Below are 15,561 nucleotides of genomic sequence, written 5' to 3' on the forward strand. Positions count from 1 at the left end.
TTTAGGGACGCGGGTTGTTTAATTATCCTTATAGCTACAGTTATGGATGTAATGCAATAGCGTGAAAGACAACATGTATGATGACAGAACCTAACCTTTACACCTTTGCCAAATGATAGTAACGTTTATGTTACATAAGTGTTTACCGCACTTATAAGTCCTTATTTTCATAAGTTATATCAATAGATTATCTAGACTGCATGACACGGCAATAGTACTGGCGTCAGCTGTGGGATGGTTCCTGGTTTGCGCCCACTCCAGTCCAGGCGCCACCGGAATGTTCCCCTAAGGTTGTCTGCTCCAAAGGGGTTCAGACCTACCTTTAATCCCTACATTGCCTTCTGCTGCAGATCCAAAGTAATGGGCCTTTGCTCCTCTCCAACTGAAAGCACACTTTAGATCGCTACGGTTAACGATATGTGATGGTTAAAATTGATGTCTTTGTATAGTGTCTGACCCGCAAAATTGTCGGCTCAGAAAGCTGCCTTGAGTGACGTCTGCATGCGTTTTCCTTGAATTGTTTAATGCAATTCGAGGAATTCAATTAAGTTGGAGGTCGGTCAGTAACGTCAGTTACATATGAGCAAAGCTTAGAGTTCCAATTGAATCCGTGATGCCAGGTCACGGTTTTCTATTATCTAACACTACACTAGCACTAGCTATAGAATAATTAACCACCTATGAAAGAAACCATTGGATATCTAAAGCTAATACAAGTACAGATACACCAATGGATGTTGCTTTTTTGGATTACGGTAAAGGTCAACAAAAAAAGGTCAACGCATTTTGTTTCTTGATAAAGAGTACATCATATATCTAATTATCATTGCACCAGATCAATTTTATTTCCCACAGAGCACACATCATTTCAACTTACAGTGTACTGTTTCTTTATAGAAATGTTTTAAGCTTCTTACATTACAAATAAAATCAAGATGATATACTGTCATAAACGTTGATTTTCCGTAATCGCAATTATAAAAGTTTTTTTTTTAAGGACAAACGACCTTGACATTTCATGTGCTTTAATAAAGTGACATGTTTTATATATATATCTATGCCAGGCGCCCTGGACTATAGTATATGGACATGATACACACTACACAAACTCCCTGATACATCTACATACAGTTTGCAAACTACGACAAATACTACATCGATCAGACGGCAACACATTTCATACAGTCATCGATATTTTCGAACATGATAAGACATGCAACCGGTGTTATCCAACATTGTGTAATGCTACGGTCCAAATTGCACCGGTGCCCGTCGGGGGTGTAGTCCCGGCCGGGCCCCGAAGAAAAAAGAATTGTCCCAGTGGACTGCCAGGTACGGAGGGTGGGGGTACGATTATTTCACGGCCTCAATTTGTTACCAGCTCCCGCGTTGATTTTAAGTCCGGGCTAAAATCATTCGGGGTCCCGGCCGCAGGGTTACCAACGGGTCTTGCAACAAAAAACAGTCAACAAGCCGTCAGGGCTCATTTTCATAATTAGGACCGAAGCATTAGTAAGGTGGGGGTATTAGTACCGAAGGACCGAAGCATTAGTAAGGTGGGGGTATTAGTACCGAAGGACCGAAGCATTAGTAAGGTGGGGGTACGATTATTTCACGGCCTCAATTTGCCAGGTACGGAGGGTGGGGGTACGATTATTTCACGGCCTCAATTTGTTACCAGCTCCCGCGTTGATTTTAAGTCCGGGCTAAAATCATTCGGGGTCCCGGCCGCAGGGTTACCAACGGGTCTTGCAACAAAAAACAGTCAACAAGCCGTCAGGGCTCATTTTCATAATTAGGACCGAAGCATTAGTAAGGTGGGGGTACGATTATTTCACGGCCTCAATTTGTTACCAGCTCCCGCGTTGATTTTAAGTCCGGGCTAAAATCATTCGGGGTCCCGGCCGCAGGGTTACCAACGGGTCTTGCAACAAAAAACAGTCAACAAGCCGTCAGGGCTCATTTTCATAATTAGGACCGAAGCATTAGTAAGTACATCTATATGGAAGGGAACCCATTCAACACCAGTTTTCCTCACCATACACACTTAATATCTGACTTCTTTTAGCCCATGCACGATTGTTACAACCCAATGAACCAAAAGCAAACTAATGTTTGGGTCATATTTTCAATCCAGGGCCCTGCCGAGCAGTGTTTGGGAACACAAGGCATGATATAAAAGACAACAAAAAACACAAAACGTACCAAAAATTATTCAATAGCATATTGTGTGCATGTTTATTGATAAATATTTTAATTTTCGTTTCCGCAAACAGCCCGGCCGGGTCCCGGTTGGGAAATGTGACCCAAGCATTAAGAGGGTTTCTGGAAAAGGGTTTATAAACCCCTGTGAATAGTTTCATCAGATGGGTAAGTTACTGAAGAAAATGACTCATTTTACACAACCAGGTGATTTATTCAACAGACTTTTCGGGGACCATCTATTACCTTCCTCACGGCATCAATTCTAACTATAAGCAGCGACACCTGTGCTGCAGTGCAATGTAAACCAGTCAAAATTGCATTGAGGAAGGTCACCGAAACGTCGGTTGAATAAATCACCAGGTTGTGTAAAAATAGTCTTATATTTGGTTTATAAACCTCTACGTTAGGAATGATGATTATAATCTTGCGATAAAAACAGCTGTCGCCGCCAGTGTTGTTACAACACCAACCCGCACGGCCACTAGGAATATACAAGAACAGTCATGATGTAACATGGAAAACAGAAAATACTTAAATCATTAGTAAGCACTCCTTTACTGAGCCCTCGATGATCGGTTGTATGTGTATTTATATGTCATACCTGGAAAATACGGGTGTTCCGGACCGTTTGATAACTATCCGTATCACATGAGGTTCTAAACTTGTATCACATAGGCTTCCATAGAATATTTCGAATGCATTTCGAGCGCGCCGGTTGCGCCGCCGTCGAAAATTCGAATACCGGATTCGGAGGTTGAAAGTAATGCTGTTACAGTTTTTTGTTCGAGGACACAAAACTCCCTCAACTTCTGGCGCATTCCTCATTGAAATGTGTGTTTTCTTGGGTGGGCCGTCGGGCGATCCTACCCGCGGCCGGGCTGGTACCTCGGGTGATACGGAATACCCCGTGTTGTATTCTATATGTATCTTGGTTATCTTAACAATAACCCGTATTCAAAAAAAGGTGTCTTTTCGTTGTAGTATGTTTCCGTTCAAGACTTGTGCACCAATTGCTCCAATAAAGAATCTATCATGGCACCTGAGGTGATTGCTACTTTTCATCATTTGCTAACTGCCAAGTTATTTCAATGTCATATCATAGTATTATAAGACTATCGCTGTATGGTATATTCAATATCAAAATCCTACATTGATACATGACTTTTGCAACAGGTTTACTATATTAATAGATTATGAAAAAATGATTCAATTACTTACCGCATTGCCCCTTTGATTCAGTGTAAGATTGCCACGGTCTTATTCCCCTTTTCCTACCTGTAAGATAGACAGGAAGTACAGTTCAGAGGTGGTAGAACTAGTCCTTAATCAGATATGACAGACCGTCCAGGTCAAAGTGTCAATGGAAGAGGCTACTAATTCACATGGAGGTATTGTTATTGGTCTGTTTGATCTTCGAAAGCCTGTTTTGAAATATGGGTGTTGTGTCAAGGCAAGTCAAGTCAAAGTTTATTGCACAACGATTGTAACAGGTACAAAATACCACTTGCTACTCATATCAATCTAGTACAAACTATGTTCTAGGCTATACAATGATCTATTACAAACTGCAGGGAGGTTCTACGCTATACAATGTTGTTCAAGGTAGATAATATCAACAGGAGGAACAATAGGGAGTCGTATAAGTCAATTATACAATTATATGTCAATGACATTGAGTTAGAGCAAATTTTACCTTCGTATGGCATCAGTGCTAAGTTTGAATTCCTCCACTCGTCCACGATCTGTCGGTAGTCAGGGATGGGTTCGTCTGACAGTACCCCATCTGTGTTTGCTAGGATCAGGATACAAATTGTTTATGAGTTGTTAATAAGCATTTTCACGGTTTTGATGGCGCATGCACAGTGAGATGCATTGTGGGTAACATGTCAAAGGTGAAGGCCTCTAACTTGTAAGTACGTACCATACTTAATACATGTCCTGGTGTGTTTTGTCAATGTTTCAGGGGCCTTCAACGTTGACGTATTATCCATAATACAGCTCGCTTCTCGCGTGTTGAATCCCTGAACAGGCTTATAATAATACAGCAAAAAGCTAAACCTTAACGGTAACAAAAGCAATATTAGGGCCCAAAAAAAGGAAATTAAAAACGGCAACGATTTTCAGTGAGTTCTCACATTACTACAATGCTGTTGGAACTAATCATGTATAGAATTGACTAAATAAATTGACTTTCAAAATTTGATTTTCAGGCCCTAATATTGCCTTGGTTTCCTTTAGGTTAGCTAATTACATCGCTAACGCCGTGTATATCATTCCACCTCACGTTGACCTTTACCTGATAATCGCTACTGGAAAACCATTCTGTTTTATTATATTTCTACATATGACAAACCTTTATAGTGTAGCCAGAATCCCTTGTTCCTCCACCTGCCCGACTTGAAGAATACCCAGATGGTGTTAGAGTAGCTCGTGAACGGAGCAGGTGAGTCTTGGTCACAGTACTTGAAGTTCAGAGATGTATTCAACTCGAAAACCTGAACATAATCAGTGGCAAAATCACAGCTGAAGGTATAGCTGAGTTGGAAATCCAGGAAGGCTATTTGGATGGTCTGCTGGGGTTTGGCTTGGATGAGCCACGTGCAGTTGAGTTCTTGTTCGTAACTTGTTACGGGGTATCCCGGACTGTAGATGTAGCCTTCGTCAGACATCAGACTGGTAGTTTGGTTGTTGTCACATTCATCACTGGCATCTACAGCTGATATAATAATAGTATTTATTGCATATTCCTGCCCAGACGGGCTAAATGCATAAATGACCACATGTGGCCCATAAAGGGGAAAAATGTAAAACATGAATTGATAAAATGCGACTTTCTAACATTGGAAAGCAAGCCGGGATCGGACTCGGGTACTCTTGTTTGAGGGCCGAATGTTCTAACCGTTACGCCACACGACACCACAGTTGAACGTGACCAAGGAAGTTTGATAAAACCTTTGTTTGTTTGTTTCATCTCATGTACTAGTATTGAATCGTTCAGTTCATTCGGGTGACACTGAAGAAGAATGATGGATGTCACTCGAAACGTCCAGATGTAACCTCCGAATCTTATCCATTTTCAGAGATTGATTTGTCTTTAGATATTGTCATATCTAAAATATTGTCATATCTAAAGTGCGAACTGATGATATTTTAAAGACATGGCTCAATTTGATTTTTATACTTATATGAATATGGATAGATGGATAGATCAAGACTAACAGCTTTATTGTACCCATCATCAAAAACATACTGAGTTATGAATGATTGTTTTATGAAATAAGTAAATTTCACGGTTTGAGATTGCATTAGGACAATATGCATGCTGCCCTGCAATCTTCAAATGATCCATAAATGGACACAATACGTCATGTCAAAATGGTAAATGGAATTATTGGGCCAGACTAACAGATCTATGGGTCATTTTGAGGTCAATTACGGTGCCCTATCATTCATTTGCTTGCTTTCTATTACGGCTACCCGTGTCCGATTTTGAAAGCCATGACATCAAAGTTATACCCCATTCCACTATGGCAGCGACCGACGGATCGCTCAAACAACAGAATCTCAATTTCATAGACAAAAACGAATCCTTTTAACGCTTTGTGTGTTTTGTTGTCTTTTTAGTCATACTATTGCATGACATTCCAATGATGAAGTCCGGGGTAACACAAATCCAATTAAGGTCGCAACGCAGTTGCAACGTGGTCAACGTCTAAAGGAATAGGGGCTTGTCAAGACAAGACATAATTATAATCGTGCTTGTCTGCAGAATACTTTTAAAAAAACCTAGAACTATACGAATGTGTCGAAAATAACTCCAACAACTTCCGTTTGACAGTTAAGGTAAATCTTCTTCGGGCAATTTTTGTGAGCAGATTGGAACAGAAAAAATCAATATACCTTCATAACCTAAGGAGAATCCGTTGTGTTCGTAATTCTGTTCGGTTCTCCTGAGGAATCTGATGCAGGCTTTGTTGCTAGGAACGTGAATTAGGTCGGCGTCAGTAAAGTTCCCCTCGTAATTTCTCAACAGAGTGTTACATGACTCGTCCATGTATATTTGTAACGCATCGTTTGTCGGACCGACCCCCGTCTTTTCGAAATTCAAATCGAAACCGTACAGGGTGATCTTGATGCCACGGGAGAGGGGGAGACGGATGGTCCACGTGCAGATTCGATCATCTTCTGTCATGGCGGAAGGATATGGCCGCGGAAACCCGGGTGATTTGATCCAACCGCGGTAAGCGGACACATTCCTACCGCAGGCTACAAAATAAAATCATCGTTATTTTTTTGGCAATGAACATAATTGCATATTCATACCCAGCAGATGCTAAATGCATTCAATTAGTTCACTGGAATATAAGAAAAAATATTATTTTCCATCTGTATCTACAAAGTCTCTTGTTCAAATAAGTTGAGTTTTTCAATTACATAGTATTGTTTTTAATGACTCAACGTCCATGAACAATTGTGCATATTTCTGGTCTACATGTAGATGTATGGCACAGATAATTGCACATGTGCCTCATTACCTAGACATAATTAGTTTAGTAGCTTCGTCAATGTTGACGCTGAAACAGAAATAATCTTATTACAAAATAATTTTTCAAATAAATGGCATATGCTGTGAAATAATGATCATCATAGTTTCCTAGTTTACTACATACATCTAATTTAGTATTGATGTACTTCTTAAAAGCAACGCTTAGCATTTTGAGTGTCGCTTACATTTTGGCCTCGACCGGCTGCAGCGTGCTTCGCATACCCCTGTAAATCAAAAACAAATTTCACGACATAATTAAAATACTGGGTTAGTGTGTGTGAAGCAAAATGATATTGTGATGTTCCTTACAACTCTAGTGCCTAGTGGCACGTAGATCAACAAGTTTCCTTGCTGTTTCAGTAGCAGGGTATATACCAAAAATTTACCACAATTTCCAAACGTTCACTGATGAAAAGAAAACTAGAACAGTGGTAACCTCCCATAACCCACTCATTGTAGCAAATGTGGGTCACTTCGTCTTCCACTGCTTCCAAAAGTGAAGTCAAACCCAAAAAGCGTAGATTGTATTCCGAAGCAGTTGTTAGAATAGTCACTTGTTCCACTTGTCACCATTGTTGACTTGCGCTGTCTGTATACATTTTCTATGCATTGTTTTATGTTGCAATTAGCCCTCGGGCAAGATCTTGCAAATAAAAGTCACTATATTTTACAGGGAGGGGTTGCTAATTCATCCACTTTAACATGCTCTAGGCACCCTCTCGACCCCCATTTTATGTCTCTTCCAAAAGACGGTGCAGCCTCATCCGAGATGTCCTGACCCCGGGACTTGCCCCCAGTTTCCCCAAGTTACCAACAATTGGAACCATGAGCTTAACTGTAAATTTGCTACCAGTTGAAAATATTTTTATGCTATATAAATCTTGCTGACCCTTGGCAATGCCAGCATACACAAAATCACGAGAACGGCGAAGGACTGAAGAACGACCATTTATCTTTTTTAAGTATAATCTACACAGTAGAAAAACGGCACACTTGAATGTCCACATAATGTAATGATAAATGGGTAACTCTAGGAAAGTACGTAACAACGTGCAATCTAGGCGGCTTTCTTTGACCTTTACATACGACGAGAAACCTTTCATCTATATCGTGTTGGCGAGCGCACCGCTCAACCTGAGCGGCTGATTTTACGCTGAGTTCAGCGCGATCTATCTTCCTCCAACCTGATGCATTTTCGTGACCTTTGGCCGGCTTTTCTGTTCACGTCTGCAGCATTTGCCATAGGTCGTGCTTGTGCATTAGGGTTTTATCACGTGTGTAAGCCTTGGGTTCGATCTTGGTGCCTGCCTCATGAACCTACACACACGGGTTGTGACCGACCGATTCGCTAACTCAATCATCTTGTTTCCGTTGTGCTAACCAGGGTATCATGTTCTTGTTATAGTTAAAGGAAACCTAAGCAATATTAGGGCCCGAAAATTTAACTTATTAAAGGTCTATCTCTTTAGTCATTTCTATACATGATTAGTTCAAACAACACTATCACAATGTATAGCGACGTCCATCATGCAAAAAGATACGGCGTCGTTGTGATGTGAGAACTCACTGAAAATCGTCGCCGTTTTTTTGTAGGCTCGCGAAATTAAGGGAATCATCGTACGGCACGTGCACGTTTTTGCACTACAAGCACTATCCAATCAGCTCCGGGGCCAGTAGGATAGTGTTTAGCCTTTCGGATTCTGTCTTGCCAAAGATAAGCACTATCCAATCAGCTCCGGGGCCAGTAGGATAGTGTTTAGCCTTTCGGATTCTGTCTTGCCAAAGATAAGCACTATCCAATCAGCTCCGGGGCCAGTAGGATAGTGTTTAGCCTTTCGGATTCTGTCTTGCCAAAGATAAGCACTATCCAATCAGCTCCGGGGCCAGTAGGATAGTGTTTAGCCTTTCGGATTCTGTCTTGCCAAAGATAAGCACTATCCAATCAGCTCCGGGGCCAGTAGGATAGTGTTTAGCCCTTTGTATACTGTCATGCCCCAGTTAGTCTGCTTGGAGATTGCAGAAAGCGTACGGCTTTGGGTATAAAATCGTATCTGTACTCACCCACAAGAAGAACGGCAGCACACAAGGCTATCAGTAGGGCTCGACTCATTTTCTTGACAGCACTTGGGCTTTTAAACCTGTGAACGGTAAATACATACACATTTAGTGTCCATTGTGTGATGCACGAAATTGCACATTACATAAGGCAACATATGCAGGCTACACATAATATACGACTAGATTGTTCATCATGTCTAGAATAGTAAGCAGCAAACAAAGGGAAAAAATAGTCGAAAAAGAATCAAACCGAAGACTTAGATAATTCACTACCGACACCTGTAGACCACTTCCACAACAGTGTATTGTACACGCTGATGCCTTTCAATTATAGAATCTGGCGTGAAAAGCTCTTACATAGGTATAGGGATGGGGTTATTCCTCAGTACTTTGTTTTCCTTCGACATGGGTAGCTAGAATGGTGCATTGTTTAGCCTAACAGCCTTGTACATTGACAAATAAAGCAGAATTTAGACATCAAAGTTAACAACTCAATTGGAAAAATGTTCTTTTAGTCAATTCTACCAGACTGAAAATTTGAAGTTTGTGTGCACCCTGTTTCATTTAATTTTTATCGATTTACCCAGGGTTAAACATATCGCCACAAGGGCGGTTTTTAATATGCCCTGCAGGCATACATAATCAAAACATACTTAAGTAACAAAATATAATACAAAGGTACAAACTTAGGTGCAATAATGATAAAAACAGTGCGAAGTAATGTACTTCAATATAATGTGACAAACCAAATTCATACATGAAACAAGCCAAATAAGTGCAACAAATGAAGTAAACGATATAGTTAATGGAATTTGGATATCAATGATTCTTAAAACAAAATGAACACTTTCTAAGTTTAAACTTGCATTGCCAAGTATGGTAATTAAAATCAAACTATTGATCCATTGTATGTTGAGCCCAGTGTTCACCGAGCCGGTTAAGGCTACAGGCGCTGATATCGGCCGAATATTTGAAACGGCTGAACGGAGGTTAGGGCACCGGGTCAATAGCCGCCAGCAGTAGCGAGACCTTAATTTCAAACCAGTGACCTGGAAACCCCCAAGTGAACCCAGAACACTTCTGTACGCCCCCACTGTGCAGCTTGGCGATTTTTGCAACGGTTGAGCAGAGTGTTCGTTGTTGTGAAGGGACTTTTCAAATGCTACAAGTGCACATAGTTCATGGGGGTTATCGGTTATCGATGCCCTGAGATGCCTGAAGTATCTGTATACTGTTTCCCTCCCGTATACAACCAAACCCGTATACCAAAAAAATTGTGTACTGTGCTGTCACTTGTACTTCAAAAAAACACTTATTCTTTCCTTCTTCAATCAATTTCTCTCCAAAACTCTAGAATATATATGTACTTTATAGATATATATATATTTATTTCTTACATATATATCTTTTATAATCTATAATTATATTCTATAAATTGGCATCGAAAATACCTGTAGATTTGATGCGTATATCTGCACTTCCAAAAAAACACTTATTCTCTCCTTTTTCAATCAATTTCTCTCCAAAACATTAGAATATATATATATATATATGTACTTTATAGATATATAAATATATATATTTCTTACATATATATATTTTTATAATCTATATTTGTATACTATAAATTGGCATCGAAAATACCTGTAGATTTGATGCGTATATCTGAATTGCACTTCCAAAAACCACTTTTTCTCTCCTTCTTCAATCAATTTCTCTCCAAAACTCTAGAATATATATATATGTACTTTATAAATATATATATATTTATTTCTTACATATATATATTTTTATAATCTATATTTATATACTATATTAATTGTCATCGAAAATACCTGTAGATTTGATGCGTATGTCTGATTTGCCTTTAAGTTATATCATCTTCTAGCATCTTAGTATTCATTATCCTTGATGTCACATTTGACTACGCGACGCATTGGTCATAGGATTTTCTAGCCCTGTAATTTTCGTCTACTTCATATCCCAGCGTCATCATACTCATTTGTCTCAATCATGTGAATGGGAGTTGATGGGACATATTGGTTGTACGGGAATCCCCTGTTGATGTCGTCGCGTGTCTCAACTCCCTTGGGACCTCCAATTGGCCTGTTATCTCTTCCGTACGCTTCCGGGGAAACTTCAGAACAATATGCATATTTATATGCACCTGACGTTTCCTACGGATCCATATCTTTATTACATAGCTTTTAGAAATGTAGCCTTGTATAGCGTTGGTGGGTCATAAATTTTGCAAGCCTTTTTGAGATTTGAATGGGCAATCGTTAGTTGCTTTATGCCAATTGATTTGAATTAAGCGGTTGGAAATACGTAAGATATATATACGAACAATTCATGTTCACAAAAATGCCTGGCAAGTACATATGTAATACTCTCGTGTGCAATAGTTGTCAAGATATCAAGCTGAAATGTCGATAAAAGTAATCAACAGCTTAATGATTGAAACCGTAGTGAAGTCATTATCAAAGAGGTAAACCAGAGGACACACGTAACTCACACAAACAGATGAAATACTCAAAACTAGCTTACTTAGTTTTGCCTGCCAGTTTCAAAACAAGATGAAAAAATTGCAAGAAAACCACATGATTTCTGGTCGTATTGTTGACAGAGAAGCGATAAACCATCGGTTCAAAATCTATAGGAGTAAGAAATGAGGCTGAACTAATGTAAATAACTCGAAAACAGGAATATACACGGTTATATACTCCAGCGACAAGCTTTCTTGTAAGGGGTGTTGACGCCCGGAGTCATGGAATGGACTACTTTCTCTCGCGGAATGGAAAATAAAACTGCCTCGAACTCTTGACTTGGCTTGGCGGCTGGCCTGTAGCCCAACTTTAAATTCAAGGAGCACGTATATCTATTGAGCACCATCTGGTCCTATATACTGGTTAGTCCCTCTTTTCAGTAGACGACGAACTCGCTTCGCTGCATACGACCAAAATTGGATTTCTGTAACTCCTGATTTCATAAATGCAATATTGTGCAAAAAATAAAAGTATGACTGAAAAAACAGCAAAACACACAAAGCGTAAATTTTCTTTTATCTATGAAATTCATTGAGCGCTGTGTCAAATAGCGTGGTCGCAGCGTGGTCGCAGCGAGATCGCTGGATAGTGGATAGTGGGTGTAAAGCCCCCCTGTCACTGAACCCGCGACACGTTGGCGACCACGCTGCGACCACGCTGCGACCGAGTGATTTCACACCACGCTAAACGAATTTCATCGATAAAAAACGAATCTTTTACGCTTTGTGTGATCTTATCTTCAGTCATACTTGTACGATTTGCATGGTATTCCCATTTCAAAGTCAAGGCTAACTCAAATTCAATCTAGGACGCAGCGAGGTCGCCAACGTTTTGCGGGTCCAGTGATAGGGGGGATTTAGGACTACCATCTGGTCCTATATACTGGTAATGGCCGTCATTCCTGTGAGATGTGGGAACCTCTACAACAATACATCTACATCTGTCGGGTCTCTAGTTACCACTCAGCGGAGAAATTGGTCACTACATTATCACGGCATATAGCCTACATTGAACCCGTTGACGCTGATATTACACTCGTATTTCTCTTTCTCGGCGGGATTGAGACGTATTCTTCCTGGATATTACGTGGCCTAAAGGTTGGGGCGTAGGACACAGACAGAATTTAATATCCTTAGACACCAGAATGGGGATGAGTGATTTACAGAGACCGCAGTGAATACTAATAGAACTGGTAGACAGAGAAGATGCGTAAACAATCTTTTATATTCTGATAGTTCAAAAAATCTGAGTAGGTACACAACCAAACATTCCTTTTCTTATTTTTCGTTTTTTTCTGGTTCAAAGAAATTCTATCTTTCATCGATCAGCAAGCATATTATTCTGTATACAAGAAAAACCAAAAGTCCCTGTTTTGGGCAAATTCAAGAAACTTATATTTTACTTGCACTAAGAATTCTATTCTTACAGCTAATCGACCAATGCTTCTAGAGTATTATTCTTCTAGTCAGTCTGCCGTTAAACAGTCAGGTAAAATTTGTCCTGGCAATAACTACGCAAGCTATAAGGTAACCAAAAGTAATCCCAAAATAAACTCCGAGTCTTATCCATTTGTAGGGATTAAATTATAACAGTTGCTCAAGTAACTGGATAGATTGTTGAAACGCTCAGACGTTTCAGGAAGTATTAAAAGGAATGAGTGAGTTGGAGGGAAGTCAGAAAGAAAGCACGGCTTTATTCAAACGTTTTAAGTATCCACTGCATTTCGTCAGTAGCTTTTAGCAGTCACTGACGAAAGTAGTGGATGCTTCCTGAAACGCCTGACCGTTTCCAAATTCTATCCAGTTGCTTGAGTAACTGTTGTCATGCATATCTTATTACCTGGATGTCTAACCTTTATCGAAGTATGTTTAAACTGTGAATGCAAAACGTTAGCTTATGAGATTTCTAACCATAAGAAATTGGGCACAAATTGTCATGATTGCTCCTATGCGTAACCCTTTCTCGATCAAACAGCCTAGTTGATTGTTAAAGAGACACGTAATAGCTTACTCACAATCAATAATCATTTTGACATATCGGAAATATATAAGAATGCAATTGAAAATACTCCAGACGGCGTATAATGACCCAAGTCATTCATACACGAAAACGCGGAAACCTTAAAAAAAGCATACAGTTTCGATGAAAGACTGCTTTAAAGGCGCTGGTAAAACAGATCACTATTTTTGTTGCAGTTCACGTATTTCCGTTTAACACGCCATTTCACTTTTGCGTCCCTTTACTGAGCACCGTATTAAGAAGTTATTTCTTGATATTCTCAGCATCTTCTCAAGTGTCTATATCTTAGTATCAAAAATCGATTGCCTCCAAGATCGGATAAGATGGGAGAACCTCACCTTGAACCGTTCCAAAGTGCCGGTGTCCTCTTACACCCCTCTGCGCTTGTCACGGAGTAGACGGCCGCTTCAACCCTTCGACCGCACGGCCAGTTTGTGAATGTCCGTGTAGATCTACCCGCTTCACAGTTTACACGTATGACATCAATGTTGCAGCCAGTTGCCACAAATCAGAGGCATAACCACATTACAGTTGCATTAGATCACATCATACGACTTGGAGGTGCCGGCAAGTCAGCAGTCCAAGCCTAATCACACAAGACCTTGCTTTTGATATCCAACCCGACGCAATCAATCGGAGGACTCTCCGACACCGCTAACACCTTCCCGAGCAAGGCAGACGCGGCCTATGTCACAGTTTAGCGCTGTGCGTACATATCAACCAACGCTGCACTGCATTTCACGACTGTCAAGATAGGTTCTCAGCGGGAGCTCAGCCTCACTGGATAGCAATCCATCCGGGAGTTGGCTGTCAAATTGGCTCTGAAAGGCATTGATGCCTGGTTATAGATAGCGGTAAGAGAGGACTGCCATCGCCTGGATTCACGCAGCGTATGGAAAACCCTGACACCATGTTTTGAATCAATATCATAGCGGCCTCTTTAATAGTCTGAGTATCATTTGATTAAGCGAACTGGTGATGCGACTCATTAATTATGATTGGTATTTGAAACATGTTACACTAAGAGTCGATTTGTTTAAAATTCTTAGACCTAATATATGTACAGTATAAATATATATACAAAGAGAAAGAGAGAAAGGTATACTCTGAACTTGATCGTTTGGCATTGATTGAATGTGAGTTATTTCTTCCACAAATAACTCTAAACATTTCTTCTTATCCGTCAGCAATACCAAATTGTCCCAGTCCAAATCCCTGAAGAATCGACCAGAAATATACGCTATTCACAACATTAAGCTTAACGCTTACATCTGTTCTCCTGTCACCCTTCGCACGGAACTCCATTCCATTTCCGCACATATCTATCATCAACAACATGCGATAAGCGGATGTGTGGACGTCAAAGGGCCCAGCATAGAAACGTCCATTTGTATATCTCCAAGCACGTTTTGACAACCGACTGCTTATACAGTGTATTTACGTTCTAATGATGCTCTGAGTGAAACTCAGCGTTTGTATAATGCGTTAAAAGACATGAGGATCCAAGCGTAATATTTTTGCCCTGAGGAACCCATTTGCGTGGGTGTCTCTATTGGGCCTAGGGATATTTATTCTCCAGCTAATTTACAATATATTTTCTCATTTTCTCTGTAAAATGTTATTACCCTGTAGTGCAATAATAACAACTGTTTTAATAGACGTCAATTTCAAAGCTATTTATCAAAACACCGTGTAACAGCTACTTACTCAGAACCATTTCATATGTAATAGTTGATATAAAATTATGATGACGATTATCTTATTGTAGTTTCAAGCACGAACACGAGCATGAGAAGATTACTAAAGACATGTGCTGGTGTGCAATTGGGTATAGCGGGCGACATTATAATCCGGGAATACACTCTAAATCCGGAAAATCTTATGTTTTATGTAGATTGACTAAATAAATCTATGTCTACAAGTGCGATGTAACAAAAGGTTATCAATATCTAGTGAATTCTGAGACTTCGGCCAGAATTTGGGCAAACTGTGTTATATAGAATAATAAATTCTTATTGGTTATTGGTATTCTGCATCATGATATAACATCATCAATATCAGGTAACGTCTTCCCAAAAAGATTTTCTTGAATTATTACGAATTCTCACAACTTTAAGTTTTCAGGATTTAGAGTGTCTTTCTGGATTTAGAATAACTCTCCGGATTTAGAGTGTCTTTCCGGATTTA

General features: G+C 39.9%; 1 protein-coding gene across 1 annotated transcript; it reads right to left on the reverse strand.

Moving 5' to 3' along the window:
- Window positions 1–1,822: 1,822 nt before the first annotated feature.
- LOC136426697 (CUB domain-containing protein 2-like) lies at window positions 1,823–6,479 on the reverse strand. Its single transcript, XM_066415450.1, has 5 exons — window positions 6,106–6,479; window positions 4,559–4,921; window positions 3,899–3,997; window positions 3,424–3,480; window positions 1,823–2,686 (listed from the first exon to the last, which is right to left on the reverse strand). Exons 1-5 carry the CDS (start codon window positions 6,395–6,397, stop codon window positions 2,622–2,624), a joined length of 876 nt encoding a protein of 291 aa, XP_066271547.1. The 5' UTR covers window positions 6,398–6,479; the 3' UTR covers window positions 1,823–2,621.
- Between the last annotated feature and the right edge of the window lie 9,082 nt (window positions 6,480–15,561).

Source organism: Branchiostoma lanceolatum, chromosome 2 (genome assembly GCF_035083965.1).
Source record: "Branchiostoma lanceolatum isolate klBraLanc5 chromosome 2, klBraLanc5.hap2, whole genome shotgun sequence".
NCBI classification, from domain to species: domain Eukaryota; kingdom Metazoa; phylum Chordata; class Leptocardii; order Amphioxiformes; family Branchiostomatidae; genus Branchiostoma; species Branchiostoma lanceolatum.